The following is an 18910-nucleotide window of genomic DNA, read 5'->3' as shown; positions in this document are numbered from 1 at the left end:
AAATGCTCTCTAGCAAACGTCAGACGGGCCCCGACATGTACTGACTTAAGCAGGGGAACAGTCTGGCACTGCAGAATCTGAGTCCCTGGTGGCGTAGTGTGTTACTGATGGTAGCCTTTGTTACAGTGGTCCCAGCTCTATGCAGGTCATTCACTAGGTCCCCTCGTGTAGTTCTGGGATTTTTGCTCATCGTTCTTGTGATCATTTTGACCCTAAGGGATAAGATCTTGCGTGGAGCCCCAGATCGAGGGAGATTATCAGTAGTCTTGTATATCTTTAATTTTCTTATTATTGCTCCCAGAGTTGATTTCATCACACCAAGCTGCTTGCCTATTGCAGATTCAGTCTTTCCAGCATGGCGCAGGGCTACAATTTTGTTTCTGGTGTCGTTCGACAGCTCTTTGGACTTCACTATAGTGGAGTTTGGAGTGTGACTGTTTGAGGTTGTGGACAGGTGTCTTTTATACTGATACCAAGTTCAAACAGGTGCCATTACTAGAGGTAATGAGTGGAGGACAGAAAGTCTTTTAAAGAAGAAGTTACAGATCTGTGAGAGCCAGACATCTTCCATGTTTTTAAGTGATTAAATACTTATTTTCCACCATAATTTGCAAAAAAATCTTGCCAAATCAGACAAGGTGATTTTCTCGATTTGTTTTCTCATATTGTCTCTCATAGTTGTGGTCTACTTATGATGTCAATTACAGGCCTCTCTCATCTTTTCAAGTTGGAGTACTTGTACAATTAGTGGCTGACTAAATACTTTTTTTCCCCACTGTAGCATCTCTACTTCTATCGCAAGGGACACTAATACCATGCTGCATTGGGAGAAAAAAAATGGTGTGATGTGTTCTCTACTCCATTAAAAGTGGTATAAAGCAATCATGGAACTAGTTTTAGTCTCCTTGGAATCAGCAGGAAGGCGTTGTTCACATTGTGTACACTCTATAGTATAGCCATACAGTGCATGTGACGCCAATAATTATCCCAATTACTACACTAGACAATGGCTTTTTGTATAAAGATCCGTTTACACAGACAAGCAGGCAGAACAAACTGATGGCCAATCGACAAATCTTTGTCGATTAGTGGTTGCTTAACAGCCTGTTTACACGGGCAGACCTCAGCAAACTCTGTGCACCAAGCGATCTGTAATAGATCGCTCAGTGCACACAGGCTGCCATAATTCTCAGCAGTGAGTCTGTTTACACAGGACAATGCAATGCCAAGAAAGATGATCTGCGCTGCGCAAAATATCATTTTACCTGATGAAGGAGTGTTTATTGGGTGATCCACAGCCTGCTTACAGAGAAAGACTATTGTAAAATGAGCATTCGTAAAGGGAATCTGTCACCAGGTTTTTGCCACTTAATCTGAGAGCAATATAACGTAGGGGCAGAGACCCTGATTCCAGTGATGTCATTTACTGGGTGTTTTGTGTAGTTTTGATAAAATCACTGTTTAATCGTCAGTAGATTATCATTAGAGGACTACTTGGTCTGTTGCTACGTAGTCCAGCATATTCATGAGCTCTGTATAACTGCTAGATCTGCAGCAGAGAAAACATTGAATTTATCAAAATTACAGCAAAAAGCTCAGTAAGTGACATATCGCTGGAATCAGGGTTTTTGTTCCTACATTTTGCTATTCTCAGATGGGATACCAAAACCTGGTGACAGATTTCCTTTAAGAAGGGCCATTCATGATTATCTTTCAGTGTAAATGCAGCTTTAGAAAAAACAATCTACAGACCCCCATACACATTAGATTAAGTCATCGGTGTCTGGCAGCAGCATAAGACCTGAGCATTCATGTTTTTGGGCGAGTAGGAAGAGGCAGCTGTTCTGATAGCCTGATAGCTATGTAAAGTGCATGGGCACTTTATTAGCCTCCGTTAGGATAATGGAGACTTCTAAGTAAGTATGTCTTTCCTGACTCATACACCAAAGATGCGTAATTGGTGAACAATTTCTGGCAGGTTTTGTATTCAAGTATTAGACATAGAGCTGATTTTTAGCAGCATTTTATGCAGAAACATCAGTGAGATCATTTCTTGGAGTGGATATTATTGCGACGGGCAGTTCTAACAGTGCAAACTGCAAGTACAGGCAGAATGGGAAGAAATCTCCTAATATCTTGATTTACTGCTCCGACTTGAAAAATCCAACTTTCTGGCAAGTAAAATGAGAACTACATCATTTCTGAGCACTCATTACATAATCCTTCTCTCACAGACTAGTGGATTTGATGTCCTGAGGTCCAATCCAGCCATTTTCCTCTCTGCGCGGTTTAGCTCTCCAAGTTTTAAATTCTTCAGTGATTTCTAAAACACTTTTTCCTTTGGTTTCTGGGAGGAAGAATCCAATATATAAAGTGGTGCTGACACAGACCACGAGAAATGGCATAAAGCAAAAATGACGAAGTCCTTGCTGAAACAGAAGAAAAACAGTATAAGAATATATTGTAGAAGTATAACAATTTACAAGCATAACCTGAAATGGAAAGCTAAAGTTATGGTAGAGCAGCCAAGATAAAGTCAAAGTATAATCACATATGCTTTCCAATACATGTAATAAAGGCTCGCCGAAGTACACAGGCTAAACATATACCAAAATTGCTAATTTGGGATGCTGGAGTAGTTCTCAAAAATTGGCAAAACCATGGGAAAAAATGCAAACCAAATTCTACAATTCAACATGTGAAGCAACCCTCAGTAGACATAAGCAGATCGATCTGAGGAGCATCGACTTTGAGTCGGATTGCCTGAAATTCACAGGTATCCTCAAATTCAAACACTCTTATTAAATTCACAACGATCACCAATAAAAATAATGCCCTGAACAATTTTGCACACTGCTGATGTGGTGCCCCTGAGGGTCCAGTCGCCACAGAGGTACTGCACCTCAGCCAGAGATGTGGTACCCCATTCCCTGGTGTGATACCAATGTGATATGACTGAAAGAATGTGTGATTAGATAGGAATCATAATCAAAAGATATAGTGATCCCAGATATTATTTGATCCATCAATAATTCAGTATCAAAGAGATGTCCTTTGGATAACCAATTTCACTATGATGACCAAGGAATAAATGTCAAACAGGTCTTGAAGCAGTTTCAAGATAATGAGGAAGTCACATTTACAGTTCCACTTACCGGAAACTTGTGGTTGGCTTAAAGACAGGTTTAAGGAAGCTTGCATATGAAATTTACGGCTCATTGCAATATTTTACTAACCCTATGGTCAACTGTGGTCAGCCAGTTGACCACTGACTAAATGTGCAGGAAATGTGCAGGAAGCTACTGGTGCCCACAGCAGTCTGTGGTCAAGTTACATGAACATGACTCAACTGTCACATGCTGCTGACCATTTAAACACAACCTACAAAGTTTTCCTATAAAATTACACCGGACTCGCTTAATGTGAAGGGAAAACCTTCCAGGACATTGAAGTGTACGCACTGCTCCTGTGATGCAAGATGCCATGTTTCCTTATCATTAAATCGAGTTCCCTCCGATGTGAAAGGATTGCTACAACAAACGGTAATGTTGATGCATATTTCTGTTATTGTATAAGGTTCTATGACTATAGTTCTAAATGCCTATGTACCATTAACTATTCATGTGCTATTAAAATAAATAGTATCTTGCTATAAAGAATATTAGTATTCGTGCCTGATTAGGATATCAGTGAGCGCTTCGTAAGTACGGGCTTTCAGCCCCCTTTTTAGTAGAATTTAGCAAGACATAAATTGGCGTAGTCGGCAGGATTACTTCTATAAGAAGTAATTAAACTAATTTTTGTAATTTGGAAATTAAAAACATATATTTGGCAAATTTCCAGATATTTTTTCAATCTTTTTGCATAGTGTCAAAATGTTCAGAAAACATAAGGATAATGTTAAGGAGGTTGTTGTGGAGATCCCGAGCTGGATTGAGGCTCCCTACAATCTTATAGCACATGAATTGGTCAATTGTGGATTGGCAGAACAATGGCAGAATAAGCTCAAGGGTTGTGAAGCTACTGATGTTGTTAATGTACTCAGTGGTGCCCCTGTGAAAACAGGTGATGTAGTGTCTTTAGCACGGCACAAACAATGGCAGGATAAGCTTAAGGGTAGTGAAGCTACTGATGTTGTGAATGTATTCGGTAGTGTCCCTGTGAAAGCAGGTGATGTAGTGTCTTTAGCACGGCACAAACAATGGCAGGATAAGCTTAAGGGTAGTGAAGATACTGATGTTGTGAATGTATTCGGTAGTGTCCCTGTGAAAGCAGGTGATGTAGTGTCTTTAGCACGGCACAAACAATGGCAGGATAAGCTTAAGGGTAGTGAAGCTACTGATGTTGTGAATGTATTCGGTAGTGTCCCTGTGAAAGCAGGTGATGTAGTGTCTTTAGCACGGCACAAACAATGGCAGGATAAGATTAAGGGTAGTGAAGCTACTGATGTTGTGAATGTATTCGGTAGTGTCCCTGTGAAAGCAGGTGATGTAGTGTCTTTAGCACGGCGCAAACAATGGCAGGATAAGCTTAAGGGTAGTGAAGCTACTGATGTGAATGTATTCGGTAGTGTCCCTGTGAAAGCAGGTGATGTAGTGTCTTTAGGACGGCGCATCTGGATTTTGGCAAGTGCATATAGTGTAATGCATGAGCGTAATCTAAAGATAGAGAAGAAAAGTTCCCAGATGGAACAAAAGATGATAGAATCAGGTTGCCTGAAAACAGTTCTGGAATGTAATACCAGACTATTGAAGGATAAATTGGAACATTATCAGAATGTGGCACAAAAAGCTGCCATAAAAATTGCTCAAAATAAGTACAAGAAAAGAAGAGGAAAGGTAAATAAAATCCAAATTGCTCAAAATAAGTACAAGAAAAGAAGAGGAAAGGTAAATAAAACCAAAGTACATAAAAGTATCGTCTCAGCTTCTATAAACTGGGATCCCGATACTTGGGATGGGGATGTGTGGGATTCATCTTCATCATCTGATGAGGAGGATTACCATAAAGGGAGCATTCAGGCTAACCCAGTAAGGAGGCGCCTAGAGAGGACAGAGAATGAGATCATCCGGGAACATGTCCGGGATGGTCAGGGGAATCTGCAATATGACGAAGATGGTAATGCCATCACAAATGAGAGAACGATTCCTCATGTAAAAAATCGAGTAACCATTGAAGATTACTCTCAGGGAGAAGTTGATAGCATTTTAACACAGTTTAGACAAAAACCAGGAGAAGGAGAAATTCCCTGGTTGGTCAGGGTGCATGATCTCGGAGGAGGTGGAGTGCACTTTGATGCCGGAGACGTGGCAAAATTTGTCACCATGTCTCGGGACCCAGTAATTCAGAGATCAATAAAAAATTATTTTGTTGATCATAATGAGCATGGTACTCAAAACTTAATCATGATCTTAGCCCATGCTTTTCTGGACAAATACCCATCAGAAGCAGACTTTCCTATCAATGATAAACCTTGGTATACCTTAAAAGATGGTATGGAAAGACTGAAGGAAGAAGCAATGAGGAATGCTCTTCCTCTTTTGGGAATGGATGATGATGATTATCTCCAGTACCCATTGACAGCCAGCATAAGAAATAGGCTGGTTAAACATGCTCCTCCAGCATATAAAACAGTTATTTTAACCTTAACTGTAGCGCTGACTGGAGAATCAATCGGTGTAGTTCTAGGGAAAATGAGGGAGTTACAGGATATGGGACAGTGGGATAAATCGTCCCCTGGAGGCCATGTTGGTAACAGTAAGCCAAACAATCCTGATTGTAAAGAGAAATCAGTAGGGGAGGCCCCATGGGTGTCTCGCAAAGACATGTTCCAGGCTTTGCTTAAAGCCGGGATCAATAAGGAAAGGATTGATGGAAAGGAGACAGGAGAATTATGGAAGTTGTACAAAGAGAAAGTTCTATCCGCAAAGAAAGTGACCACTACAAATGTGGAAGGGGGTTCAAAAACCCCCAAGGTAAAGAAACCAGAGGGAAAAGGGGAAAAAACCCCAAAGAATGTGTCTTGGGAAGATTTTCAGTCAGTTTATCCATGGGAAGAACTGGCTGCAGCCGTGGCCACAAAGGTCACGGAAGGAAGGGCTAATACACAGACTGAAGTCTGTGTAAATGAAAGTTCAGAAGGAAGTGATTTACCATAGGTAGCCAGCCAAGCCCCCCTATTGATAAAAAGGGACGAACGTCCCTACGTCAATCTTAGCATACACTGGAAAGGGGGAAATGTTCAAAGAGTCCCAGCTTTGATTGACACGGGGGCGGAGGCTACTTTAATTCATGGAAACCCAGAAAAAATAAAAGGACCTCGAGTAAAAATTGCTGGACTAGGTGGTCAAGTGATCACTGGGGTTCAGACACAGGTAGCTTTGAAGATAGGTAATTTACCTATCAAGCAGTATACGGTGCTGGTAGTTCCTATACCAGAATATATTTTGGGAATTGATATCCTAAAATGGATGAGTCTTAATCTAACCAAAGGAAAATTCTCCTTTGGGGTTATGTCTTGTCATAAGGAAATGCAGATTTCACATTATATCAATGATATAATGATACAAGGACAAGATGAGCAAAGTGTGAAAGATCAATTGACAAAACTGGTTGCTCATATGAGGAGTAAAGGATGGGAAATCAATGATGCCAAGGTTCAAGGACCGTCTCAGGTGGTAACATGTCTAGGGATTCAGTGGAACAAGGGGCACAGAGAGATCTTGCCCAATGCCAGACAGAAAATTATTAATTTTCCGGTCCCTAAATCCAAACAGGAGACTCAGTCTTATATTGGATTGTTTGATTTTTGGAGACAACATATCCCTCATTTGGGACAAATGTTGCCTCATTTGTACAAAGTAACGAGGAAAAAATATGAGTTCCACTGGGGAGAGGAACAGCAAAATGTGTTTGAGATGGTCAGGGAAGTGTGGCAAGACATTGAAGGGATTATTCAATCTACCAAGACCACTGTATTTCATGTTGATGCTCATGTCCCTACTAACTCACTTGAACGTTTGTTTAATTCAAAAGCAGATAAAGCAGCAACCATCAGACAAGTCAGTCCAACAGTTGACAAGGCAAGGTACAGCTGTTTGGGCACACCAGAAAGAGCGACACCTTATTCAGCAGGTTTAGACCTCAGTACATTGGAAACTGTCGTGGTACCCCCAGGTAAGGTAAAACCAATTTCAACAGGATTGGGTTGCCAGATACCAAAGGATCATTATGGTCAAATAGCCACTCGTTCTAGTTTAGTGTTAAAAGGAGCCATAGTGGTGGGAGGGGTAATAGAGGCAGATTATCAGGGAGAAATCAAGGTACTGATGCTAAATTTGGGAAATGACCAGAAGGTGGCTCAGATGTTGATAATTCCAATAAACTTGTCTGAAATAAGAGAAGGAACTGCCCCGGCAGAATTAACAATACGGGGTACTAAAGGTTTTGGATCCTCTAATATTACAAATGTAGGAGCAAAAATATGGATTCAAAACCTCCAAGGACCGCCCTCAGAGGCAGAGGTAATAGCGGTCGGAAAAGATCGTACTCTCCTGATAATGAGACCAGGAGTGGAGAATTGGGAATATGTCCCACAAGAAAAATGTTATTTACGAGAATAATAGTGTATCTTTATTTGCAGATGGTGTTGTAAATAAGCAGAATCCATGGTATCGGTTACTGGGAAGAGCTCGATAGTGATGAGATGGAGAAATTCCTGTGTTTGATGTTTGCCTCTTTGATCGTTGGATGGACAAGTCTACATCAGGAGAAACCTATGGCGAATAAATTTCTGATGCACCATCACATTTTCAACACACAGATTGCTGGATCTGTACACATTCTTCGCTTACAGCCACCAGTATCCCTTATCTGGATGTCCCGGTATCGATGGAGGAAATCTTAAAGTAGAAAAGTTGTTCTGATCATCTTGCTGATAAAGACACTCGAAGTGTTCGTCTATAGAATACTACAGTACCCATTTCCATAGTGGGATGGATCAATCTTCCATGGTGGCAAGGCAATTTGAATGCAACAGTCACCAATTTGCAATATCTGGCTTTTAAGGGAAGAATTTGGGTACTAAGAAATAAGACTGGACTGACTAACCTGGGATTCATCCCTATGGGGAATATAAAAATAAGTTTTGGGACAGCTATAAATACTGTAGATGCTTTTAAACCCAGCTTAGTGGAAAGGACAATTCATGATATGTTATGGCCTTATGCCAATATGTTCATAAATGGGACTAGTGAAACTTGTAGTAACATATCGGGAAATGTAATGTGTAATGATTCCTTTGAATATCGAGCAAATGCCAAAACACATGATATTCAAGGGAGCTTTTCAGATAATATTGCTTCTAGTTTTATAAAACTGTACAAAAGTAGTGAAAGTGATTATATTTGTGATTCAACGTTTATCTAAACAAACCAAGAAAACAAAATTTGTGGCAAACAATATTTCTTGGTCATGGTATGGTATATTCCGAGTGATCTTCTTCTAGTGGAATACTGATGATGGAAAATAATCCCTGGGATCAAGGACCGATTGTGATACCAATGTGATATGACTGAAAGAATGTGTGATTAGATAGGAATCATAATCAAAAGATATAGTGATCCCAGATATTATTTGATCCATCAATAATTCAGTATCAAAGAGATGTCCTTTGGATAACCAATTTCACTATGATGACCAAGGAATAAATGTCAAACAGGTCTTGAAGCAGTTTCAAGATAATGAGGAAGTCACATTTACAGTTCCACTTACCGGAAACTTGTGGTTGGCTTAAAGACAGGTTTAAGGAAGCTTGCATATGAAATTTACGGCTCATTGCAATATTTCACTAACCCTATGGTCAACTGTGGTCGGCCAGTTGACCACTGGCTAAATGTGCAGGAAATGTGCAGGAAGCTACTGGTGCCCACAGCAGTCTGTGGTCAAGTTACATGAACATGACTCAACTGTCACATGCTGCTGACCATTTAAACACAACCTACAAAGTTTTCCTATAAAATTACACCGGACTCGCTTAATGTGAAGGGAAAACCTTCCAGGACATTGAAGTGTACGCACTGCTCCTGTGATGCAAGATGCCATGTTTCCTTATCATTAAATCGAGTTCCCTCCGATGTGAAAGGATTGCTACAACAAACGGTAATGTTGATGCATATTTCTGTTATTGTATAAGGTTCTATGACTATAGTTCTAAATGCCTATGTACCATTAACTATTCATGTGCTATTAAAATAAATAGTATCTTTCTATAAAGAATATTAGTATTCGTGCCTGATTAGGATATCAGTGAGCGCTTCGTAAGTACGGGCTTTCAGCCCCCTTTTTAGTAGAATTTAGCAAGACAAGGAGGAGACAGTGGCAACAGTGTCCACATCTCCTATGGATCAGAGATCCAGAGCTACAGAGACCAGGGAACAGGTGAGAAAGAAGCTAAAGTTCACTCCAACACCAACGGAGGACAGACTTAGCAGCTACTTTGAGGGTCAAGATGACAGTTGGAGAGTTGGAAGCAGGTGGAAAATGGATCACACCTCTTACAATCCACCAAATTGTCCAGAGAGGCTAGAAAAATGTTATCCTAACCATAACAGTATGGAAAGGATAAACTACCTGTTATGAATCTGCAAGGAGATCCCAAAATACGATCCCAATGTGGATCCATTTACTTCATGCGATATCTTTGAGGGTCATTACAATACATATTCTGTGACCCCTGAATATGTTATGGAGTTAATCAAATTGTGGTTGCCTACACATCTAAAGCCTGCTTTACACGTTGCAATTAGTTGTACAATCGCATTTGCGATGTGACACGCCCAGGTTGCATATGGGATCTTATGAGATTGCACGTTGGTCGTTCATTTGCTGTCACACGAGCGTTAGTAGTCTATGTTAAATTGATCAATTTTATGTGCGATCCTTTAGATCATGTGTTCTGTGACGTATGCATTGGGCACCTTTTTTTTTTTTTTTATTTATTGACTTGACAAGCGTGTGTAATGTGTAGGGATGCGTTTTTACTATGTCATCTGCCATTCAGCTCTGCTACATGGCCGCTAACAGCAGACACAGACAGCCATGTAGCAGAGGTGAATGGCAGATGACAGCAGACACAGACAGAGCCGCACTGTCAGAATGAACTCGGGTGAACCTCACCCGACTTCATTGTCATGCTGCGGCTCTGTCTGTGTCGCGTCCTGATTAGCGGTCACCAGTGAAGACTCACCGGTGACCGCTAAACTCCTGAGTTTAGCAGCCCTCTCTCATATACTCACCGATCCCCGGCGCTGCACGGCATTCACACTGCTCCGGCGGCTTTTACTGTTTTGAAAAAGCCGGCCGCCCATTAAACAATCTCGTATTCCCTGCTTTCCCCGCCCACCGGCGCCTATGATTGGTTACAGTGAGACACGCCCCCACGCTGAGTGACAGGTGTCACACTGCACCCAATCACAGCAGCCAGTGGGCGTGTCTATACTGTGTAGTGAAATAAATAATTAAATAATTAAAAAAAACGGCGTGCGGTCCCCCCCAATTTTAAAACCAGCCAGATAAAGCCATACGGCTGAAGGCTGGTATTCTCAGGATGGGGAGCTCCACGTTATGGGGAGCCCCCCAGCCTAACAATATCAGCCAACAGCCGCCCAGAATTGCCGCATACATTAGATGCGACAGTTCTGGGACTGTACCCGGCTCTTCCCGATTTGCCCTGGTGCGTTGGCAAATCGGGGTAATAAGGAGTTGTTGGCAGCCCATAGCTGCCAATAAGTCCTAGATTAATCATGTTAAGCGTCTATGAGACACCCTCCATGATTAATCTGTAAATTACAGTAAATAAACACACACAACCGAAAAAATCCTTTATTAGAAATAAAAAACACAAACATATACCCTGGTTAACCACTTTAATCAGCCCAAAAAAGCCCTCCATGTCCGGCGTAATCCAGGATGCTCCAGCGTCGCTTCCAGCGCAGCTGCATGGAGGTGACCGGAGCAGCAGAAGACACATCCGCTCCTGTCACCTCCACGCAGCTAATGAAGACAGCCGCGCGATCGGCTGAGCTGTCACTGAGGTTACCCGCTGTCACTGGATCCAGCGGTGGATGCAGCTGTGGCCGCGGGTAACCTCAGTGACTGCTCAGCTGATCGCGCTACTCACCGCCGCTCCTCTCACCTCCACGCAGCAACTGAGGTGAGTAGCGCGATCAGCTGAGCAGTCACTGAGGTTACCCGCGGCCACCGCTGCATCCAGTGACAGCGGGTAACCTCAGTGACAGCTCAGCTGATCGCGCTATTGCCTTCATTAGATTGCCTTCATTAGCTGCGTGGAGGTGACAGGAGCGGCGGTGTATTCTGCAGCTCCGGTCACCTCCATGCAGCTGTTTTTAATTGCAATGAGATGACACACAGTTAGGGTCACAGAGCTAGGGACCCCAATATAGAGATATGCCTTGACGAGGCCTTGGGGCTCAGTTACATTGATCAATGCGATTGCTAAATATCTCCTTTTTCCTAATATTCATGGCAGGTATGCAATTCATTATTCACATGTTCAAATTAGCAAGTAGCATTTTTCACTGTATATTTCAATATTTTTCCATATGCTTGAGGCATTATACCATTATCTTAGTTTGATGTGCAGCCTTATTCTTATATATAGTATGTATTTTGGCTTGCACTCATATATATATATATATTAGTGCTCACTTCAGTTATCCTATTCAGTTATATGTAGTTTTTTTCTGAAAGTGAACACAGCTCCGCCCCTTTCGGCCATGTTTTTTCCATCTCCTATGTGGGAAAGTCCTTGGTTACCCCTCTCCACCAATAGCAGTTTTTAATTGCAATGAGATGACACACAGTTAGGGTCACAGAGCTAGGGACCCCAATATAGAGATATGCCTTGACGAGGCCTTGGGGCTCAGTTACATTGATCAATGCGATTGCTAAATATCTCCTTTTTCCTAATATTCATGGCAGGTATGCAATTCATTATTCACATGTTCAAATTAGCAAGTAGCATTTTTCACTGTATATTTCAATATTTTTCCATATGCTTGAGGCATTATACCATTATCTTAGTTTGATGTGCAGCCTTATTCTTATATATAGTATGTATTTTGGCTTGCACTCATATATATATATATATTAGTGCTCACTTCAGTTATCCTATTCAGTTATATGTAGTTTTTTTCTGAATGTGAACACAGCTCCGCCCCTTTCGGCCATGTTTTTTCCATCTCCTATGTGGGAAAGTCCTTGGTTACCCCTCTCCACCAATAGCAGTTTTTAATTGCAATGAGATGACACACAGTTAGGGTCACAGAGCTAGGGACCCCAATATAGAGATATGCCTTGACGAGGCCTTGGGGCTCAGTTACATTGATCAATGCGATTGCTAAATATCTCCTTTTTCCTAATATTCATGGCAGGTATGCAATTCATTATTCACATGTTCAAATTAGCAAGTAGCATTTTTCACTGTATATTTCAATATTTTTCCATATGCTTGAGGCATTATACCATTATCTAAGTTTGATGTGCAGCCTTATTCTTATATATAGTATGTATTTTTGGCTTGCACTCATATATATATATATTAGTGCTCACTTCAGTTATCCTATTCAGTTATATGTAGTTTTTTTCTGAATGTGAACACAGCTCCGCCCCTTTCGGCCATGTTTTTTCCATCTCCTATGTGGGAAAGTCCTTGGTTACCCCTCTCCACCCATAGCAGTTTTTAATTGCAATGAGATGACACACAGTTAGGGTCACAGAGCTAGGGACCCCAATATTGAGATATGCTTTGACGAGGCCTTGGGGCTCAGTTACATTGATCAATGCGATTGCTAAATATCTCCTTTTTCCTAATATTCATGGCAGGTATGCAATTCATTATTCACATGTTCAAATTAGCAAGTAGCATTTTTCACTGTATATTTCAATATTTTTCCATATGCTTGAGGCATTATACCATTATCTAAGTTTGATGTGCAGCCTTATTCTTATATATAGTATGTATTTTTGGCTTGCACTCATATATATATATATTAGTGCTCACTTCAGTTATCCTATTCAGTTATATGTAGTTTTTTTCTGAATGTGAACACAGCTCCGCCCCTTTCGGCCATGTTTTTTCCATCTCCTATGTGGGAAAGTCCTTGGTTACCCCTCTCCACCCATAGCAGTTTTTAATTGCAATGAGATGACACACAGTTAGGGTCACAGAGCTAGGGACCCCAATATAGAGATATGCCTTGACGAGGCCTTGGGGCTCAGTTACATTGATCAATGCGATTGCTAAATATCTCCTTTTTCCTAATATTCATGGCAGGTATGCAATTCATTATTCACATGTTCAAATTAGCAAGTAGCATTTTTCACTGTATATTTCAATATTTTTCCATATGCTTGAGGCATTATACCATTATCTAAGTTTGATGTGCAGCCTTATTCTTATATATAGTATGTATTTTTGGCTTGCACTCATATATATATATATTAGTGCTCACTTCAGTTATCCTATTCAGTTATATGTAGTTTTTTTCTGAATGTGAACACAGCTCCGCCCCTTTCGGCCATGTTTTTTCCATCTCCTATGTGGGAAAGTCCTTGGTTACCCCTCTCCACCCATAGCAGTTTTTAATTGCAATGAGATGACACACAGTTAGGGTCACAGAGCTAGGGACCCCAATATAGAGATATGCCTTGACGAGGCCTTGGGGCTCAGTTACATTGATCAATGCGATTGCTAAATATCTCCTTTTTCCTAATATTCATGGCAGGTATGCAATTCATTATTCACATGTTCAAATTAGCAAGTAGCATTTTTCACTGTATATTTCAATATTTTTCCATATGCTTGAGGCATTATACCATTATCTAAGTTTGATGTGCAGCCTTATTCTTATATATAGTATGTATTTTTGGCTTGCACTCATATATATATATATTAGTGCTCACTTCAGTTATCCTATTCAGTTAAAATTGGGGGGGACCGCACGCCGTTTTTTTAATTATTTATTTATTTCACTACACAGTATAGACACGCCCACCGGCTGCTGTGATTGGGTGCAGTGTAACACCTGTCACTCAGCGTGGGGGCGTGTCTCACTGTAACCAATCATAGGCGCCGGTGGGCGGGAAAAGCAGGGAATACGAGATTGTTTAATGGGCGGCCGGCTTTTTCATAACAGTAAAAGCCGCCGGAGCAGTGTGAATGCCGTGCAGCGCCGGTGATCGGGGATCGGTGAGTATATGAGAGAGGAGGATAGACTGACATGGACAGAGAGTGAGGGACAGAGATAGTGACAGACTGACAGAGATTAGTGAATGACAGACATTGTGAGGCGCTTCAGAACGCAGCTTTTCAGCTGCGCTCTGAAGCTGACCTTTTTTAAGCTGCGGTGCAGAGCGCACACCTGCGCACATAGCCTCAGACATCAAAATCGTATGAGGGATGTCACACGTTACAATTGACTAGGTTCGTGCAACAAAACGCTCAATTCTAGACAAAGATACGATGTGTTTGCGATCAACGGTTTTGCGTTCAATCCTGATCGCACGTAGATGTCACACGCAGATACCTCACGAACGATGCCGGATGTGCGTCACTTACAACTTGACCCCAACGACGGATTGTGAGATATATTGAAGCGTGTAAAGCGGGCTTTAGTCAGAGGTATGAGGCAATAGGGAGAACGCAACCTAGGAATGGGCAGATCCATGATGAGGAACAACGCCTTTCCTTAGTCATGAGACTGGCAATGGGCCACTGAGCGTTACTCTGGAAATCCTGACAAAGTTCAAGCCAACTATACATGATGAGTCATTGTCTCTGTGTAGTCTGTTTGAAGTTAAGTACAGGAAGGTAACAATGGATCAAGGTATCTATCTGTATTCCACAAGGCATGATCCACATGTTTGTGGAAAAATTCCCATATCTTGATACTGTAACTCGGCTGAGTGCAGCAAGGGAACCATCGCTCATTGATGCGGCCATGATGATTGAGCAGTGTCGACAAGATCTATTGCACAATGAGCAGTCCATTAAAGTTAGGAAGCATGTGCCCATACACGTTAAATTTTAAGATGAACATGTACAACATGCTAAAACTAAATCAACTGTTTTCCCCACGGCACCGCTATTTAAAAATACAGGGAGCATGCAATGATTCCTGTGTGTACAAGAGAGATTGTTCTCAATGGGTATGGAATTGTAACAACCCTGAAAAATCTGACAATAATAATGGTTTCAAGATGAAATCTAATTATTCCAGAACAGTGGGGGAATAGGCAGACAGGAATTGGGGACATTTACAAGGATGGCACCAAAACGTGTGGCCACTGTAAATGCCCCAGGTCATGGAACAGTAGGTGTGTAATTTACAGATTCCACAAAAAAAAGCCACAAGTGACAGTATGTACCTCACAGGTACCTACAGAGAGTCTTGTCAACATCAATTCACAAGTAGTTATCCCTCAAGATCTGGCGTCAGTATACTATGTCATACTGGATTCTTTTGGGAGACCCCACATAAAAGCCAGAATCAAATATTAGAAAACTCAAATTATGCTTGATACTGGTGCGCAAATCTCCATCACAAAAATCAAACATGATTTACAGTCCAGAGAGATCCTTTGTTTTTTGAAAGAGCCGAAGCTTGCAGGGGTCCGGACGTCTGCAGAAAATAATCACATTACTGCGGACATGCGGCACTTCAAGTCGCTCTTACGCTGGGTCACACAAGGGTACGAGTGGGTATGGGTGTGCCGGAGCAGTGACATATCACAGCACTGGCATTTATGCCCTACAAGCACATGTCCAGGGGGCATGTGCACATGGGAGCGCACCCCGCCAGGTATAAATATTCAGCGGTGGCTGCGCTAACAGTCACTCTTTCTGCAGCCCCTTCAGTCGCCCTCCTGCCCCTGCTCCTCATCTCTCTCAATCCTTTCAACCACCGCTTCTCAGCCCCTTCAGTCCCCCTTCTGCCTCTGATTTTCTTCTCTCACCCCCCCTTTCTTCTGCTGCTCAGCATCTGCAGCACCTGTAGTTCCCCTTCTGCCTCTGCTCCTCATCTCGTTCCTCCACCGCTGCTTCACCCACCAGCGTCAAGCAGCCTCACCATCAAAACAGTGATAAGTATCCACAACCTCCTATCGCCCTATTAAACCCTGCATTCCCAGCTACCCCTACATTAACCCCTTACTACCCCTACAATCCCAGATAGCCTTTATCCATTTTTGCCATTCACTACTATTAACCCCTTGTCTCCATTTGCCATCTGTACTGCTATTAACCCCTTGATCATATAGACAGTTAGTATTAGGTGGGTGAGCTGTAATTGTTGCTATTATTGTGTGTGTGTGTGTGTGTATCTGTTTAGGTAACGTGGGTGGGAAATATTAATGGTGTATTCATATTGTGTGCTATTATGGTGATTTTGTATAAGTGTGGTATGTAATAGAATATTAAGTGTAGACTTAATGAGGTAGTGTATGTAATATATATTGTTTATTAGTACACGGTTTTGTCCCAGTTTGTAATCTTTTATATATAAAAGGTTAAATAATGAGTGAAATTTCTGCACTTATAATAATCCCCAAAAGATAATGGTGTTCTTAGGTCACCTGATGCTTTAGTAATTGAGAAGCTGTATAAATTGCTTTAAAAGAAAATATATATATATATATATATATATTCCGTATAAATAATATATATATGCACATACCATTTCATCAAGATATACACATTCAACTTGGAAATAGAGAAGGGTGGGTTTCTGGATAGTCATAAAAAGACAGGGAACAGATAAATGCCCAATTAAAATAACATGCAGGCCTTGTGCCAATCATGGGGTGAATGCCAAGGATACAAATCAAAGACTCTGGAGCCGGAATGTGACTCTAAGAAAGTTTTATAGGATTCAACAGGGTTACCTCCAATCAGTCCTGTTCAGTGGATGCAGGATTCCAGCAGCATAATAATGAAACAAGGTATTGTGCGGGTCTATCTCCACACAATATGAGCTCCTCGTTCCACATCAAGCTGAAATGACTGATGAGTTACAAGCTAGTCTGCAGAGGTAGGATGGCTCCACAATGTGAAAACAGATGATGTATTCCCTCACTCATCAACAGATACCCGCTAGTGCACATCTGGAGACACCATCAATGGAGATTTCGAAAAAGGTTACCACTCCTCTTATTTCAACAAAAGCAACAAGCACTATGATAATGGGAACACTCCCAAAATCCACCCCATCTTCAGCTTCGGCAGTCTATTTTGGAGAAGGAGATGAATTTCTTCCCAGGGAACGATATACAATATGTACTATTCAATAATTACACCTATAAAGTGGGCTGACACCTGCAGATTGCCCTTACTTCAATGGACCATCAAAGAGTGATTCTATTCACCATATATAGGCACAAGATATAAGGCTATTATTGATGGTCTTTAGGATCAAAAATATTCCTACCGGAGAAGATATGGAGCAATATGGCTCATGCCTAGAAAACTATAAAGGACTAGATACTTTAAAAGGAATCAACCATCTGAATTTTGCCTGGCCTTTCTGTGACGCCCTGGCCGGGCCAGGTAGTCACAAATAGGGCCCCGCATTACACCCTTCCCTCACAAGTAACACACAGCCAACTTTAAAACCCTAGTCACCCCCTAAGGGCTTGATAGACACACCAGGGGGCGGAACCAGGCGGTTGGAAGACACCCACCTAGGAGTTTTAGAGTTCAGTTGTAGAGTTCAAGGAGAGTGGAGGTCAGGCCTGTGTCCCAGGCCTGAAGGAAAACTGACAGGTACCAGGGTAGGAGCCCTGGTGACTTTGGCTAGGAGGCAGACGGCGGTCTCCATCTGCAGGAGCCGGGAAGACGGCTCGGTGGAACCGAGGTGGACCGGCAGAGGGTAGTGGCCCACCGGTACCGACCTGGGGAACCGACTCGGAAACCGAAGCACACAGGGGGTACTCAGACCCTGAAGCTAGGTCCAGAAGCGACTGGAACTAGTTAATTAACTGATTGCAGCTAGGACTAGAGGTCCTGTCCCACCCAAAGTCCCGATTGAAGGCAACAGCCCACCGAGGGAGATAACAGGCCACCGCCAAGGCTCAGAGATCCCACGGGCCAGCGTCTGCGGGCAAGGGCTCCTTAGGCCACAACCAGCCAGGAGCGGACTCCTGAAGTTGCAAGCGCAGGCAGTCCACCATTCTAACACAGGTGCAGGAGAAAGACAGAGACCACCAGCCGGGTGAGGGAACCACCATCACCTTGGTTTACCAGGGACTCGTGTGTGTTTCTAATAGTGAGTACACCAGTATCCTGCGGTCGCCCATCTCCCTGCACCAACAATCCCCAACGGGATTCGAGCAGCTCGGCTGCTGAGAGCGAGGCGGTACATTTCTCCTCTTTGTCACTTTTCATTTATTTCCTGTATCATTGTGAAATATTTAATGAACTCTTCACTAAGATGCGGTCGAAGTCAGCGCCTGCGCATAGCTCTATCTCCAGCGCTATCTTATTGAAGATGTCTCCTCTTCCTTCCTACTTATCCGATGCTGTTGCCGAGGGCAGGGCATGCATCCTCATCTCTTCATACTGCACGCTTGCAGGAAATAAATGAAATGGCGGCAATGGGGGAGAAAGGCCAGGCAAAGAGAATGAGATGGAATAAGAATGCAGGACCAGACCGATATAGCCCCACCCCGATGCACATGCCAATCAAACGAGCAGTGCATTTCTGGGACTTGGATTAATGTTATTTCAGCAATCAAGCATGCAATCTGAAATAAAGGTATAATTGCATTCAGCCTCCTAGTACAAGTGTGGCACTGGCTTTACTTTATATAACAAAATTTTGCTGGTTTGTTCCCT

General features: G+C 42.2%; 1 protein-coding gene across 4 annotated transcripts in view; it reads right to left on the bottom strand.

Annotated features, from left to right (window-relative positions):
- Positions 1–727: 727 nt before the first annotated feature.
- Positions 728–18910, bottom strand: part of SLC2A11 (solute carrier family 2 member 11) — a 91077-nt gene continuing 72894 nt past the window's right edge. For all 4 annotated transcript variants that reach the window (XM_075321547.1, XM_075321538.1, XM_075321556.1 and 1 more), the window contains exon 12: positions 728–2429. In XM_075321547.1, coding sequence (XP_075177662.1) covers positions 2229–2429 — 201 coding nt within the window. In that variant the 3' untranslated portion in view covers positions 728–2228. The remainder of the gene's footprint in view (positions 2430–18910) is intronic.

The sequence above is a fragment of the Anomaloglossus baeobatrachus genome, chromosome 1 (genome assembly GCF_048569485.1).
Source record: "Anomaloglossus baeobatrachus isolate aAnoBae1 chromosome 1, aAnoBae1.hap1, whole genome shotgun sequence".
Classification (NCBI taxonomy): Eukaryota; Metazoa; Chordata; class Amphibia; order Anura; family Aromobatidae; genus Anomaloglossus; species Anomaloglossus baeobatrachus.
The sequence above is the reverse complement of the archived record's forward strand: the minus strand, read 5'-3'. Positions and strand labels throughout refer to the sequence as shown.